This window comes from Geotrypetes seraphini, chromosome 1 (genome assembly GCF_902459505.1).
Source record: "Geotrypetes seraphini chromosome 1, aGeoSer1.1, whole genome shotgun sequence".
Classification (NCBI taxonomy): Eukaryota; Metazoa; Chordata; class Amphibia; order Gymnophiona; family Dermophiidae; genus Geotrypetes; species Geotrypetes seraphini.
In genome coordinates, this window is record NC_047084.1 from 295,435,290 (window position 1) to 295,450,417 (window position 15,128).

The following is a 15,128-nucleotide window of genomic DNA, read 5'->3' on the forward strand; positions in this document are numbered from 1 at the left end:
CCAACCAACTCTTACTATCTGCTGGAGTAGAAAATACTAAAGGATTCCAGTAAGCATCAGCCCTTACATTGGTGATGTCATGGAAAAGCTCAGATTCACTATCTCCATCTGTTGGTCAGAAAGGGACACAGATTGCTCTAACCAGATAAGGAATACCCCTTTACAAAACAAAAGTTTCAGTGTTCTTTAAATTCATCTCTGTGTTAAGGCTTGAAGACATTTCACCTAGTTTTATTTATTTTTTTTTTTTAATGCACAACTGTTCCATTCTCATGACATCACCTACTAAACTAGGACAGCTTACATTCATTGAATTCCTTTCTCATCAAGAGAGGAACATTTTTTACAGATTCAGATAATTTTTAGTCATAAAAAATTACTTACCACGTGTATTAATTTGGCAACAGAGGGCTAATTTAAAAAAAAATAAAAAAAATCAATCCACACTTGTTTTCTTAAAAGAAAGGTTTTATGCTTAATTGCCTTAATTCAGGAAGCTCCTACAATAATCTCCAGCAGTGCACAAATGCTCTTACTCAAAGTTTCATCCATTCAAAGAGCCAGCAACTTATGCATATGAACTCTAATGCAGGCACATAACTATTTTATATAAAATAAAAATACACAGATATGTAACAGCTTCACCTAAATGCAGACCTCAGACAGTACAGGCGAATTTCAAAAGTATATATGATCCACACATTTTTATATAAAAGCCACATGTAGAACACGACACATACACTGAAAACACTTTAGGAAATTATATTTGGCGTGGTTAAAAGGAAAAGTCCTTTTCCAAAATTGCAACAACAGTAAAATAAAGTTACAGAGCTCCGTTTAAATACCCCCAAGACAATAAATGTGAGAACGTACAGTGATTGTGAAACCCATATGCGTGCATAATAAACCCGAGTGCAATGCAGGGGACGCTTTGCAGGCTCGCAATACCCTTTACTGGACACGCACAAGGTCTACGGAAAATTGCAGCTGCAGCAGGACAGTAAGAGGCAAAGCAGATCACGATCTCCTACCCCTCCGTTCCCGTTCAGACAACTCTATCTTAACCTCAAAGGTCCAGTATATTTCCTCCACTTCCTAACTACAGTAATCTTTCTTCTCCAGCGGTCCGCATCGCATCCCCGCCCCCCTAGTACCATGCCTTCTCCTTCTCAACATCCCGCCCTCCTCTGACACACTTCCTGTTTCCGGTAGAGCTGAGCACAGCCGAGGGAGAGAAGTTGTTTCCAAAGGGGGCGGGGTGTTGGAGTAGGAAATCGGCGGGACCGGTGGCGGGGAGCAGGAGGAGAGACTCTTCGGGACGGGTAGCGGACGACCTCAGGCATGAGTTTGAAGGTAAGATGGGGGGGGGGGGGGGAAGGGAAGGAGTTTGAGACCCCCATCCCCTATATATTTTGTCTATCTGTTCAGATATATTGCAAACTCTTCCGAGCAAGGACCGTCTAATTTATTGCATGTTACGCGTACAAGCTGTATAGAAATGCTAAACAGTAATAGTAGTAGTAGAGATTAAGGGTTAGGTGTTGGATCGGGGACGGGGAGAAGAGGTGGAGCCACGCTGTCCCGGGGAGAGTAGATGAGATGCAAAGACCCCGGTTCCCAAACGAATGTGAAGAGGGATGAGAGCGTTAAGGACTGTCAAGTGCGTGTGATTTAGTAGCTCTGCAAATTCTGTCCAAGGAAGTGGCAGGAATCACTGAAGCAATAAAAGGGGATGGGAGTGTTTTTAATATTTCTCCTGCACATCATCCATATCCACCCGAGCCCACTGACAAAGAGGCAGAAGAAGTTGTCTGCTATCGTCTGTGCGTGCAGTCCTGAGCATTCATCCCTTGCACTGCCCTAAGGAAGGACAGGCTAAAGGAAATTAGCTGAGGAAGAAAAACGCACACTACTTGCCTCTTGTGTTGGGGTATGACTTTTAAGCAGTTATCTGTTGGTGTTTGAATTTTTTTTCACTTAGTTGATAATGTGATTTGCCTATTTCTGCAGCACCTTGACAAGTGGCCTCTGCTACCATTTGATGTAGCTGGCGCGATTTTGTTGATGTCTAATTAGCTTGTAAGGAAGCAAGATATCCCTAATGAATATGCATGAGAGAGATTTGCATATAATGGAAGTGACAGGTTTGCAAATCTCTCTCATGCATATTCATTAGGGATATCCTGAAAACCCGACTGGCTAGTGGTCCCCCGGGATAGGGTTGGGTACCACTGCTCTACATTTAAGATGTAAATATATTTCCCTAATTAATGTTTTCATTTGGATTTCTTTACTCACCTTTCCAAATCTTAGCTTAAGGCGAGTTACATTCAGGTATGTTAAGCATTTTCTTGTCCACAGAGGGTTTGTAGTCTGAGGGCTAGATTTACCAGAGTGTGATACAGTGCGTTATTAGCAAATAGGTCCCATTGCATTGAATAGGATATGAGGTAAATAAATCCCAATAATATATGCTAGCCCACTTTGGTAATTCTGGTCCTAAGTTTGCTCCCAGGATAATAGAGGATGAAATAATTTATCTAAGGTCACAAGGAGTGTTGAGGGGGATAAGTAAAGTTGAATTTGTTTGAACTCCCAACCTTCCATTCACTGACAAAGCCCCCAACAATACCCCCTCTTCCTTTTTACCTTGCTTCTCTCTGTCTATTCCCACCCCAAACCCATGTTGTCTTATCCCGATACACCTGTACTCTGTAACTGTACCGGTACCATGTAATCACTCTGTTCGCTTCAATACTGTATATCGTCTTGAACTGAAAAGGTATGACAGGATATAAATGAAGCTATTATTATTAGTTCACCACACTAATCAGCACACTACTATTATATTAGTTTTGAAATAAGAATACAGTAAGTAATAGTACATCTCAGCTGTGATTAAGGCTTGAAATTTGACTTCAGAAAGGGTTACTGTAACAATTATGAGGGGAATCTTTAATGTTGGTATACAGAAAGTATTTGCTCACCAGCCGATGAATATTTTTGACTGAAGTTGGACTGCTGTTGAATTTCGATTTTTGAGCTCTTGTTTGTTCCATTTAATAAATCTTTCATCACTTTAATTTGCTTAGTGTATTACATCCATGGTCATCTTAGTTTGTGATGTTTAATCTTTTTGAGTTTTGATATTGGATTTCTAGAAATCTTTGTACATGCAGAGAGGATCTTTAGTTTTTTGGGGAAGTAAGAGAAACACTAGGGACTACATAAGGGAAATAGAATAAACAACCCTTTCAGATATATTCTGTGTTTTCATGCTCTAGTTGTGACAAATTTTGATCATTAGGAGGAAGTTTCACTTGTAGACCGTTCTGAGCTACTGGGAGGACGGGATAAAAATCTAAATAAATAAATGTTTAATGGTTAGTGACTTGCACCATGAGCTATGAAAATTCTTGAGACATTTTGATGTATTTTTCCTCTAATCATCAAATATGTGTGTTAAATCCAGCTATATTTTAGTCCTTATATTCATTCTAGTTGCAAAAGTGTTAAAAATGAATGTCCAGTCACTGTGTGTTGCCTGCTGGCTGTGACAAGCATTTTTGTCATTCTTTAAATCCTTTCCTGTACATTCTTGTGTTTAGCCCATCACAACAACACCACCCCCCTCCCTTGCTGGCCGAAAAGAAGAGCTGCTGAGCCAGAGCAGTGGCAGTCCTGGTAGTGGCACACAGGTCTCCAGCACCAGTGGAGTCTCTCTGGGAGAAGCCATCCGTCAGACCGCCATTCAGGTACTGCCATTTCTGAACTGGAAAGTGATAATGCATGGTCAAGAGTAGAATTCCTTCTAGATATTATGTATCGGATCATTGGGAAGTTTCATACTAAACTTGCCATCCAACTTTAAAGTGGCAACAGGAAGTATTAGCAGTGTTCATTTTTGTGTTTTGTTTTACATAATTCAGTTGGTGGTTTAAAGAAGACAAAATCCTGAAACTGCCCATTAACATTCAGACTTTTATGTAAATCCTGAAGTCATATTAGCTACTTTCCTTCTAGATAACATATAAATATTTAAAATACCAAGGTCTATTTGGAAGATTTTTTAAATCAAATCACTGGCACCCAACCCAATACAAGAAATACTATTTATGTGGCATATTCTTGGTCTTTGCATCTTTTGGTACTTGATAACATATATCTTTAAACATAGTATATCATAGTTGCTTGGTACTGGCACTCCTGTTTTTAGAGCAGTGCTTATGTTTTCTTTATGACTTTGTAGCCTCCATCTTTTCATCTTTTCGAATGGGAGTGTCCTAGGTGATCTCAGTTTGGAATTCTGTCTGAGTCTTGACTGCCAAGAAAACACAGAAGAAAAGCTCCACAGATTATAGCAGATGAACAAACAGAGGACCTCAATGTGCTAGAAAAGCCCTTTATTTTAGGGTTCTATAAGACTCAATACAATCTTGTTTCAGCCTTAAGGTCTGTATCAGGGATGTGAAGTGTAATGAAAAAAGCAACTGATTGCTCTTGTAAAAACACCACTCATGTTGAACCTTTATAGCCGGATCAACCATCTGTCGATCTCACTCTTATCATTAAATCTTTTCATTTGCTTCCAGTGCACAAGATACAGCACATAAATGCTTGAACCAGACATCAACATGCAAAAAAAGAACAAGAAAGGAGTTCAAGATATACATTTTCTCCTTGTATCCTAAAATTCTCCTTAATCCCAAAATGGCAGCAGCAATATTTGAGAATGAACCAGAACTCACACAGGACACGTGTTTGGTCTTTTGGCCACTCATCACGATAACCCACACTCCTTAACATTTCAAACATTCACACTCGACCATCTCTCTCCTTTCTTCCCTCAACCCATCTCCAACTACACAATTGCACTTAGGGGAAGTTAAGTACGTCACTTCATGTTCTCAAGGAAAGGAGGAAATAGATGATGCTGTGGATGAGCAGACTGGATGGGCCATTTGGCCTTTATCTACTGTTATATTTCTTCTACGATGCTGATTAATTGATTTTTAAAAAAAACATATATTTATTTAAATCCTGGTTTGGTTTTCGTGTGTGCTTTTTCATTGCTTGCTTAGGCCTTCTTTAATTAACCTGTGGTAGAGGTTTCTACTGCAGCCCAGGGTTCTAAATGCTCCGATGCTCATAGGAATTCTATGAGTGTCGGAGCATTTAGCTCTCTGGGCTGCAGTAAGAACCTGTACTGCGGCTTAGTAAAAGGGGGAGATCATTTGGATTGCTTATGTATTGTGCGTTGCCTAGAGCACACATGTCAAACACATGGCCCCGGGGCCAAATCCGGCCCACCTGGCCGTTTTATGTGGCCCTCAGTGACTGTGTCGCATCTAAGTGCCTGACTGTGCAGCCCCACTCCCAGCAGCACTCCAAGCTGCTCACCATGTTGCCTCAGTACCCATTTGCAGACAGAAGGACCCAGACCCAGTGCAAAAGCTAGGTTGGAGCAGGGTGCTCAACAGAAGTGTCTGACTACACCACAGGTGTCTCAGGGCGAGGAAGGATCTATACTTCTACTAAGACTAAGGGCTCCTTTTACTAAGGTGCACTAGTGTTTTTAGCATATGCAGGAAATTACCGCGCGCTACACCGTGAGCTACGCTTCTAGAACTAACGCCAGTGCGCACTATTCCGCATGTTAAAGCCCTAGCGCACCTTAGTAAAAGGAACCCTAAGTATCTTAATAGAAAATTCGGCCCTTGACTTACCCTGTGTTTTAGATTTCGGCCCCTTATGTGACTGAGTTTGACACCCCTGGCCTAGAGCCTTTGGGCATTATGCATGATCATAATAAATAAAATAATTAAATTGCAAACATCCATAATCTAATAATTAATAACCGATACCAAAAGTCACAAATAGAAACAAAAGTAATAAAACGATTGTTATCACTTAAATTCTGGAATATACCCCTATAAATCATTTTTTTGGGGGGAAGGAATATTGTACCTTTTGGGATCCCCCCCCCCATTTCCTTTTCTTTTGAAAGTGCAAGGTTGTTTATGGTGAGGTCTGTGAAAGTTTGAATTGCTTTTGCTGTGGATAGGGGTTGCATTTGTTCAGAATTGCTGTTTCTGGAACCTTCCTCTCCCCAGAAGTTAGAAGGTGAGATTCCCTCTTCTCTCTTGATCTCCAAAGACAAATTATTGAATGAGACTTTGTACCCCGGGATTTATGAGAAGAATTATGTGGCTACTGATATTAGAACTTTAGAAAGTGAGGTGTAGCTATACATTTTTCGTTATCCTATCAGTGTCACTAAGGTGAGTGTGAGGCTGTTTAAAATAAGAGTCTTGCTTACAAACTGATGGCAGCATCAGGTGGACAAAGCCTTTTGTTATAACATAGAACTGTTAAATTAGTCCTCATGGGTCCTGATTTGCAACGTGTTAAACACACTTCATAATTAAAGGCTGTGTGCTTAATCACTACTGCATAAATCCTTAGTAAATGACTTGAAATCTAATGCCATTCGAGTGCTTACAGATATAGGTTTCAGGGCAAACGGAGAAAAATCAGAGCTGGTTCTGAGAAGCATAGGCTTCAATGCCATCTAGTCATTAACAGTTTGTAACTGAATGTACTCCATTAGTCATCTTAATCTATCATGTTTGTTTGGGTTTTTTATTTATTTTTTAAAATATTATTTCTTGTATACTGCCTAAAGCCTGAAAGCTATGGAAGCAGTGCATATTCAGAAATAGTAGGTATTTTTCTGTCCCTGGAAGGCTCACAGTGTTTGTTTTAAGTGTGTTTGCACTCTTGGGCAGATGAAATTAACAGAGCAGATCTAGCACAAACAGCAACAGTGCAAGCTAATCTGCCCTGAAAAAGAGCTTACAGATAGGCAATTGGCAGTCATTTTTGTATTTCTGATGGTTAAGGCTGCTTCTGCCATTTGTTTTGTTGACTTGGCTAGCTGCAATTTAAATGGAAAAGGCATCAGGCTTTGAAACTTGCATTTCTACAAGACAGCAGTGCCTGGGCAAGACCTTAGTAACTGATAGCACCAGTTACAAGAGCCTTGGCAATTCTTCTCGGTCCTGTCCCAGTAGGGCTGGTTACAGAGAGCTTGCTTTTCTAAGGAAATGAATTTGGGTCCTTGGGGAGGCAATTACTGTTCTAGCTGGCACTTTATCAGCTCAGGGAATTTTATTTGCACTCTAATTAGAACCTCTGGGTTTTGAAGAACATGTTTAGAGTAATAAAGTTGTAGTAGTGGCCTAGTTTCTCCTCTCCCCTCTAACTCTATTACCTAGTTCCACACTCCCTTTCTTTCTTGCCTGGTACCTGCTGGTGTTGCTTGTGACCCTAAAAAGACAATGGAGTTTGTGGTCTGTTAGTCTTGCATTAATGGGCTCCTTCATTCTGGAACTGTGCAGGCCAGGAGTGGAGAGTTGGAGGCTCTCAGACCCAGCATCACATTCTATTTGTCAAGAGCACAGACCAGAACTAAGTTGGCTCTTGCATTTAATTGTTTTCTTTAGTTGGTTTGGGGGCATATACTAATGGTTAGTGTATGCTAATGCTGCTAGAGTTGTGGGCCTGGAGGCAGGTAACACATGATAATAATAATATTAGCATTCTGTTATTAAATGACCGCTTTAATGTTTTTAACTTGCTGCTGGTTCAGCTCTGGCTGATGAAGTAACAGTAAGGGCTCCTTTTACAAAGGCGCGCTAGGGTTTTTAGCGCATGCACAAGATTAGCTATAGCGCGCTAGCTGAAAAATTACCGCCTGCTTAAAAGGAGGTGGCAGCGGCTAGCGCGTGCTAAAACCGCTAGTGCACCTTTGTAAAAGGAGCCCTAAGTGTTTCAATGAATGAATAAATTAGCAGCTAAGCTTTACTGTGTCCCGAGTCTGGCCATGAGGTCCAGAGACTTGGACTCGGCCCACTCTTGTGATCAAGGTGAAAATCCACCTGGCCCATCTAGCCTGCCAACTATAGCAACAAAAGGATATTCAAAGGATTTATGCTCCTACATTTCACATAAATTGACCTCATTTATAAAAAACTTTTTAAGGCTGATTATACTGTATAACTTTATACTCAAAATTACACCAAACTCCTAAATTTAAGAGCATAAAATGTGGGTGACAACAGGGTCAGATTTAGGGCGAGGAAACGGAAGTAGGAACTGAGAACTGATTTTCAGTATTAGGCTCATAAATCTAGGCAAAACGAATTGCAGGCCTAAATTTATAAGCATAATTTTTAAGGTACTAAATTATACACTTAAATTTAGCAGCTTGGCTTTTTAATATTGGGTACAAGGATGCTACGTATTTGATTCTTATTTTTGATCATATTATAAGGAATTTTTGTTTCAATTCTGATATTATTTTTGCCCTCACAAGTTTCAAGTTTGTTTATTTTTGATATACCGTCTATCAAAACAAAAGTCTAAACGGTGTACAATATAAAAAAATTGTAGAAAACTGTTAAAATGGGTAAATAAAAACAATATTTTATCATATATTAAAATACTAGGCAAATTCACATTAATATACATGAGACAAAAGGGAAGTTGGAAGATTGCTATTGACATTCATGCCCTTCCAGCTTCATAGTAGAAAACTTTGTTCTAGAAAATCTCTCTTGTGTGTCAGTTATATATGTCCTTTTATTAAGGTGCGCTAACCGATTTAGTGTGCGCTAAATGCTAATGCGTCTATAGACTATAATGGTCGCATTAGCGTTTAGCGCATGCTAATTATTTGCTCGCACTAAATCAGCTAGCACGCTTTAGTAAAAGAGGGGATAGTTTTGAGGGGTTTGATTATGATTTTAAATTCCCTGCAGACCTAGGACAGGTTTTCTGTCCCTCTTTTTGAGTCTTGTAAAGTCTAGTTATTTGCTCTCATCTTTTCAATAACCCTTTTGTTTTTTCCTTCTCTTTTGTGCTTTCATTTTTGTTGCACATGCAATCAATGTTCTTGTGTCTCCTTATTATGTTCTTTATGATCAAGGTGTTTGAATAAATATAGGCCCCCTTTTACAAAGCAGCTCTAGCAAGTGCTGCATGGAAAAAAGCCCTGAAGCCTTTTAAATCCCTATGGGCTTCGGGGTATTTACCACGCTGGCCTGTGCTAAAAAGGGGGCCTTAATAATAATCTATTCAGATTCCATTATAGAGGCCAGTTTACAAAGTGATTTTAAATGTTCTGACTGTGTAAATTGGCTATTTGAAAATCTCTTGGGTGGCCTTGTCAGAGTTCTGACCTCAATCCAATTGAAAATATGTGACATGATATAAAGGTTGCTGTCCATAATGCTTTCCAAACAACTTGACAGAGCTTAAATAGTTTTTATAAAGGGCTAATATTGACAAATTTAAGTGTTCCAAGTTGGTAGTGATCTATCCCATGAGTCTCGCAGCTGTAATTGGTATCAAAGGTGCTTCTGCCAAGTATTGACCTAGGGAGGTGGAGACTTAAATTGTTACATTGTTAATTTGTTTTTTAGGATATGCCTTGTACTATAACTCTATATCCAACAATTTGGGTAGGGCACAATATATCACATACACTATTGACAATAAAGTGGAGCAGCTCTCACTAGTTTATATATGCCATAGCACAGAAAATTTTAAAAAAATTTAACGAAGAAAAATATAATTGAAGTGAAGAAAAACCTCGGTTCCTCTTCATAGGTAAAAAAAATTCCACTTAAATAGCAAAGTCCAGTAATCCAACACTTCAATAAATTCAATGAGTTCTTGTAAAAAGCACACTGTCATTGAGTGCCACAAGTGGAAAGATTGCTCTCTAAATCTACATTTAAATTCTCAGTGAAAAAGCCAAGTAGAACCACTTAGCTACATTCCATATGTATCCATTCATGCCAGTCCCTTGTCCTCCAATAAATTTTTTTTCCCCTGACTGGTGTGGAGAAGGGTATGATGATGAGTTGGAAAAATGATCATTTAAGCGCATGCAAGTTTAAATTGCTGACAAAACAAAATGACTGTCAATGAGTTTGAACAGAACACTGCTGGACCACTTGCGCTGATCTGTGTCTCAAGTTTCCTGAGACTGGAGTTCCAGCAACGTACAGTTCAAACTTGGAGTGATGCCATGCCATGCAGACTGCAGGAGAGTCCCTTTCAGTCAAGAGGAGTAACATTAGCAGACAGGAAGATGAGAAGAAGGAGTGAGTAGCTAGAATGTGGAGGGAACTTGAAGCCCTGTGTGAGTGAGGAGCAATTTAGGGCAGGGGAGAAGAGGGAGAGATGAGATTGGCTGGGTAGGGGGGGATTTAGACTTTTGGGAGCAAGTTAGTTTAGAGTAGGTGACTGCCTGAGGGTTGGGGAGGGGAAGGTTGAGATCTTAGATGGAAGAATAGAGACAGACTGGAAGAAGCCAGGGTTAGGGATGAGAGAGACTGGATAAGAGCCCAGACCATAGTGATAGGTGTGCTTGAGATGCTTGTCTCTTTGCCGCTCCTATTTTGGAAAGTGCCTGAAATGTTGCTGACAGCATGCTTGGGGGTTGCACATGCTCTTGGTTTTTGCCAGTATCATTCATTATCCTTGGACAAGCAGGCAGCATATTCATACATGTGTGGGTGACATCATCCACCGAGTTTGGTACAGACGGTGCTAAAAGTGTACTGTCACTATAAACTTCTTAAGAAACTTCAAAACTGTCCGCACTATGCACGCTCGATGTCTGCTCGTGGTTCCTCAGTTTTTCATTCTCCATAGAGTGAAGAAGTTGTGTTTTGGACTGTGTCCAAATCGTGTTGCCTTCCCAACATCTTTTTGCCTTTTGGTTCAATTTTCTTTATTTTTCTATTAGTAGGACTAATCTACCTTCAGTTCTTCTTTTTTTAAAAAAATTTTTTCTAAAACATTCTTTTTCATTATTTTCCTCAGTCGGGCCTTTGGGCCCTCTTTATTTGGTATTTTCTGACTGGTATTTTCTCGGGCTGCAGGCACTGAGTATTTTTTTACTTAGCCACCAAGATTTTCACAAGTTGAGGCCTTCTCCCAGTTTTAAAAAGTGCACTCATTGCCAACGGCCCATCTCCATCACTGACCTGACCGTTGGCAATGAGTGCACTTTTTAAAACTGGGAGAAGGCCTCAACTTGTGAAAATCCATTTAGTGCAATCAGTGCCTGGGCCTGGAGCATTGAGTGGACACTTGCATTAGCTGTTCTAAGCTGCAAAAACACTCTCTTAACTTTTCCTGCTGAACTTGTCGAGCCTTATTTGGACTGGCCATGGCCTCTGGTGACAAATTGATGCCTTTGGGACCGCCCACTGTGTGATCCACAGCATTCTGCAGGTGCAGTCCATTTAGAACCAAATGAAGTAGTTTTTTCAAAGGGCGCTCTGACCTTTTTCAGCTTCATACAACACCAGAGTTACATCGACTCCCTCAGTATCAGCATAGCCTGAGCATGGCACATCGAGGCGGCTCAAGGTATCAGCTCCAGTCCTCCATCGAAGCATCGATGGACATCGAGATCACATGGCACCAATGCTCACTTCTCTAAATCTATGTGTCATCCTGTTCCTCTTGACGCAAATCAAGATCTATACATTCTCATTGACGCACTTCATCTTCCTCTTCATCTGACTGGTACCAACATCGTCGAAGGAGCCCTTCTCGACGTTCTCACAGTCATCACACTTTTCAGACAAGGAAGCATCCTTCTCCTTCAAATAGAGAATCCCCTAGAGTTACAGATGTTGATTCTGATCTTTCTCAACGAGACACTAACTCTGATCTTGAACCTACCTTATCTACTTCAGAGTCGTATGGCATCCTATCGGATCCATCTCCTCCACCGCCTAGGCATAGATCTCCTCCAGAAGGACTTTCTTTTACCAAATTTATCAAGCAGATGGAAAAGCTTTGCCTGTTAAGCTGGAATCGGATATTGAACCCAGAGTAGAGCTCCTTGAGGCACTGGACTTCTAAAGAGCTCCTTAAATTGCCTCTACATAATCTACATAAGGAGGCTCTTTTTAAGAACTGAGAGACTCCTCTCACTCTTCCTATAGCTCCAAGGAAGATAGATTCTTTATATAGAATACAATCCTGTCCTGGCTTTGATAAGCCGCAACTGGCACATCTGTCTCTACTGGTGGAATCTACTCTTTAAAAAAAATCTTCCAGTACCAGAGTATATAATTAATCTATATATATAAAATCGGAGGTATGTATGTGTGTATGTATGTGTGTGTGTATGTGCCGCGATCACGCAAAAACGGCTTGACCGATTTGAACGAAACTTGGTATGCAGATCCCTCACTACCTGGGGTGATATGTTCTGGGGGTCTCGCGGCCCACCTGCACACGTGGGCGGAGCTACAAACAGTAAATCAGATTTCACCCATTCATGTCAATGGAAAAAATGTAAAAAGCTGCCATTCTCACAGTAATTCAAAAACGGCTTGACCGATTTGAACGAAACTTGGTATGCAGATCCCTCACTACCTAGGTTGATATGTTCTGGGGGTCTCGCGGCCCACAACTCTATGTTGCTTGCTCAAGGGTGGGTTCACCCAAGAATTTATATGTTCTTGCTCCAGGAGGTGAAACTAAAAATGTTGTTTATAATCACGTTTTGCGTTAGTTGTATTGTATTCATTTTGTCAAATATTTCACATTATAATTTGAATATTGTACTTTTTATTAAGCTGTAAAAAAATATTTTCATTCACCACTATAAAGTATCTTTATTTGAATCCATTTACAGTGTTATTGCTATAATTAAATACCCGTGCAATGCCGGGGCATCAGCTAGTAATAATAATAATAATTTATTTCTTATATACCGCTATACCGTGAAGTTCGAAGCGGTTTACAATAAAGATACATTTGACAGTACATGGGATAGAAACGGTTTACAATAAAGATACATTTAGTCAGTACATGGGATGCAAGTTACAGTAAAGATATATTTTGTCAGTACATGGGATACAAGTGGGTTACAGTAAAGATATATTTTGTCAGTACATGGGATGCAAGTGGGTTACAATACAAGTGCTACTGCTCCACCAGGACAAGTTTGGGTGCTTCTCTTCCAAAATTCTATGTTAGCCAATAGGATTCTCAGTTATAATTTCTATATTTTGGTTTACCTTAAACAACTCATTAAGAAATGTAGCTGATTTTCAACAGTATATTCCATCTTGACAGGCTTCTAGAATTTCAGGAGACTACTTATAGCCCCCTTCAAACCAGAAAGTTTATAGCAAGAACAGCTTTTGATGCATTTGATGTGACATCCAGAGCATTGGCTGTGCCTATTGCTATGAGATGTCTTACATAGCTGTGAGTCTCTGGCATGGATATTAACATTCAGGATTGTTTAGCAAACATTCCTTGTCTTGGTGAAAAGCTCTTTGGGGACAACGTGGAGGATGCCACCAAAAGACTTACCTCACATGAATAAAGCTGGACCACCTTAATGGGATCTAAGGCTAAGACTCGGCAATCTAAATCTTCTCCGAGACCTGCTTCCTAGTCATACAAGAGGCATTATCCAGGCAGAAATCACAAAAGCCTCAGAAACCTCAGTCTTCTAGTCCTCAGAAACCAGCTCATTCTTTTTGACATGCTTCTAGAAAGCATAGGCACAATACCCCTGTCTCAGCCACCTCCCCAAACCATTGGAGGCCGACTTCTCTTATATCATCAAAGCTGGACTCTCATTACCACAGACACTTGGGTCCTCAAAGTTGGGAGCAGTGCGGGCTATTCAGCGCAGCTCTTTGTGGTAGAAATTGCTATCGCAGTTTTGTAAAAGAGGGGGGTTAATAAAATATTTGACACTATCGGCCTCTTTTACAAAGCCGCACTAGCGGCTGCCATGCGGCAGCATCCCCGCAGCCCTTTAAATCTCTATGGGCTTCTTGGCCATTAGCTCAGCGCAGCCCCTAGCGTGGCTTTGTAAAAGAGGCCGTATGATTGCTCTAGCTATTCATCACATTACCTGCAACTGGAAAGATAATTCTAAACTTAATTTTCATGAATGGTGGAGTCATTTATGTATAATTAGAAAATATGAAGAAATAATAGCTTGCAAACAAAACAATATTTACTAGGAAATGGGCCCCGTTGGATGAATGCTGTAGAAATTTAGTTGGATGTCCTTAATGAATCCTTTTTATTCCCTAGGGTGGAAGTTTCCAGCTTATGAACACTGTTTATGTTATTTTATATTAATTGTTAAATTTTTGTATTATGCCTACTTATAATGAATATTAGTATTATTTTGTGTTATTTTGATGTATTATATTTGAAAAATAAATAGTTTAAAAAATTAAAGGTGAGTCAATAAACGATTTGAATAAAATCAAACAAATATTGTGTGACATACCATATGAAACATCAGGGAAGAGAGGAAAAATTGCATAATGTCAATTACCTTTACACAAGATTTATTCACAGGGAAACAAAAGAAGAAGGAGGAAAATACAGAGCAGGCATGGGTGATGATTTACCTATGTTTCTTTAGCCATTTTACAAATAAATAGAGCCTACCTGAATATTGAATTTTAAACCCATGCAGTGAAATCTTTAAAGGGATAATTGGTGATATCCTTTTTTGAACTGTTTTTAAGAGACATTTTCGATTCCTGTAATTTCAGGGGATGGAGTCTTGGTACCAGCTTCCAATTGAAGAGGATGCCAGTTGCTTTGTTCTTGGAGCTGATCAGACAGAGTTACCTACTGTGGAGGAAGGCATGCTGACCCTGGCTGCAGAGTCTGGCCAGGGGCCTGCAGAGGACCTGGCCCACTCACCTTACCTGGGTAACAACATCATCCAGAAAACAGTCTTTGGGATACATTGTGACTTAAATTATCCTGGGGATGTTTTAGACTAGCCCTTTATGCATCATAGTCTTCCAAAAATACTAAAACTAATTAGCCTGCAAAGTGACTCCTGATGTTAATTGGCAAAGCATTTGGCAAAACATTTGCTTTCCAGAAAACTGCAGAGTAAGTTAGACAATTCTGTATAGCACTCAGTCTCTGTTTTGCCCTTTATATGAGAAAAATGACTCCTAGTGGTAGTACTGCAAGACTACATCTAGGGATTGTTGGCGTTATTTTGGATCTTGATAGCAGCAGTGCGGAAATGATTGGGA

General features: G+C 40.0%; 1 protein-coding gene across 3 annotated transcripts in view; it reads left to right on the plus strand.

Moving 5' to 3' along the window:
- The first annotated feature begins 1,214 nt into the window (after positions 1 to 1,214).
- ALMS1 (ALMS1 centrosome and basal body associated protein) overlaps positions 1,215 to 15,128 on the plus strand; it is a 158,326-nt gene continuing 144,412 nt past the window's right edge. For all 3 annotated transcript variants that reach the window (XM_033953800.1, XM_033953816.1, XM_033953809.1), the window contains exons 1-3: positions 1,215 to 1,353; positions 3,609 to 3,755; positions 14,628 to 14,790. In XM_033953800.1, coding sequence (XP_033809691.1) covers positions 1,342 to 1,353; positions 3,609 to 3,755; positions 14,628 to 14,790 — 322 coding nt within the window. In that variant the 5' untranslated portion in view covers positions 1,215 to 1,341. The remainder of the gene's footprint in view (positions 1,354 to 3,608; positions 3,756 to 14,627; positions 14,791 to 15,128) is intronic.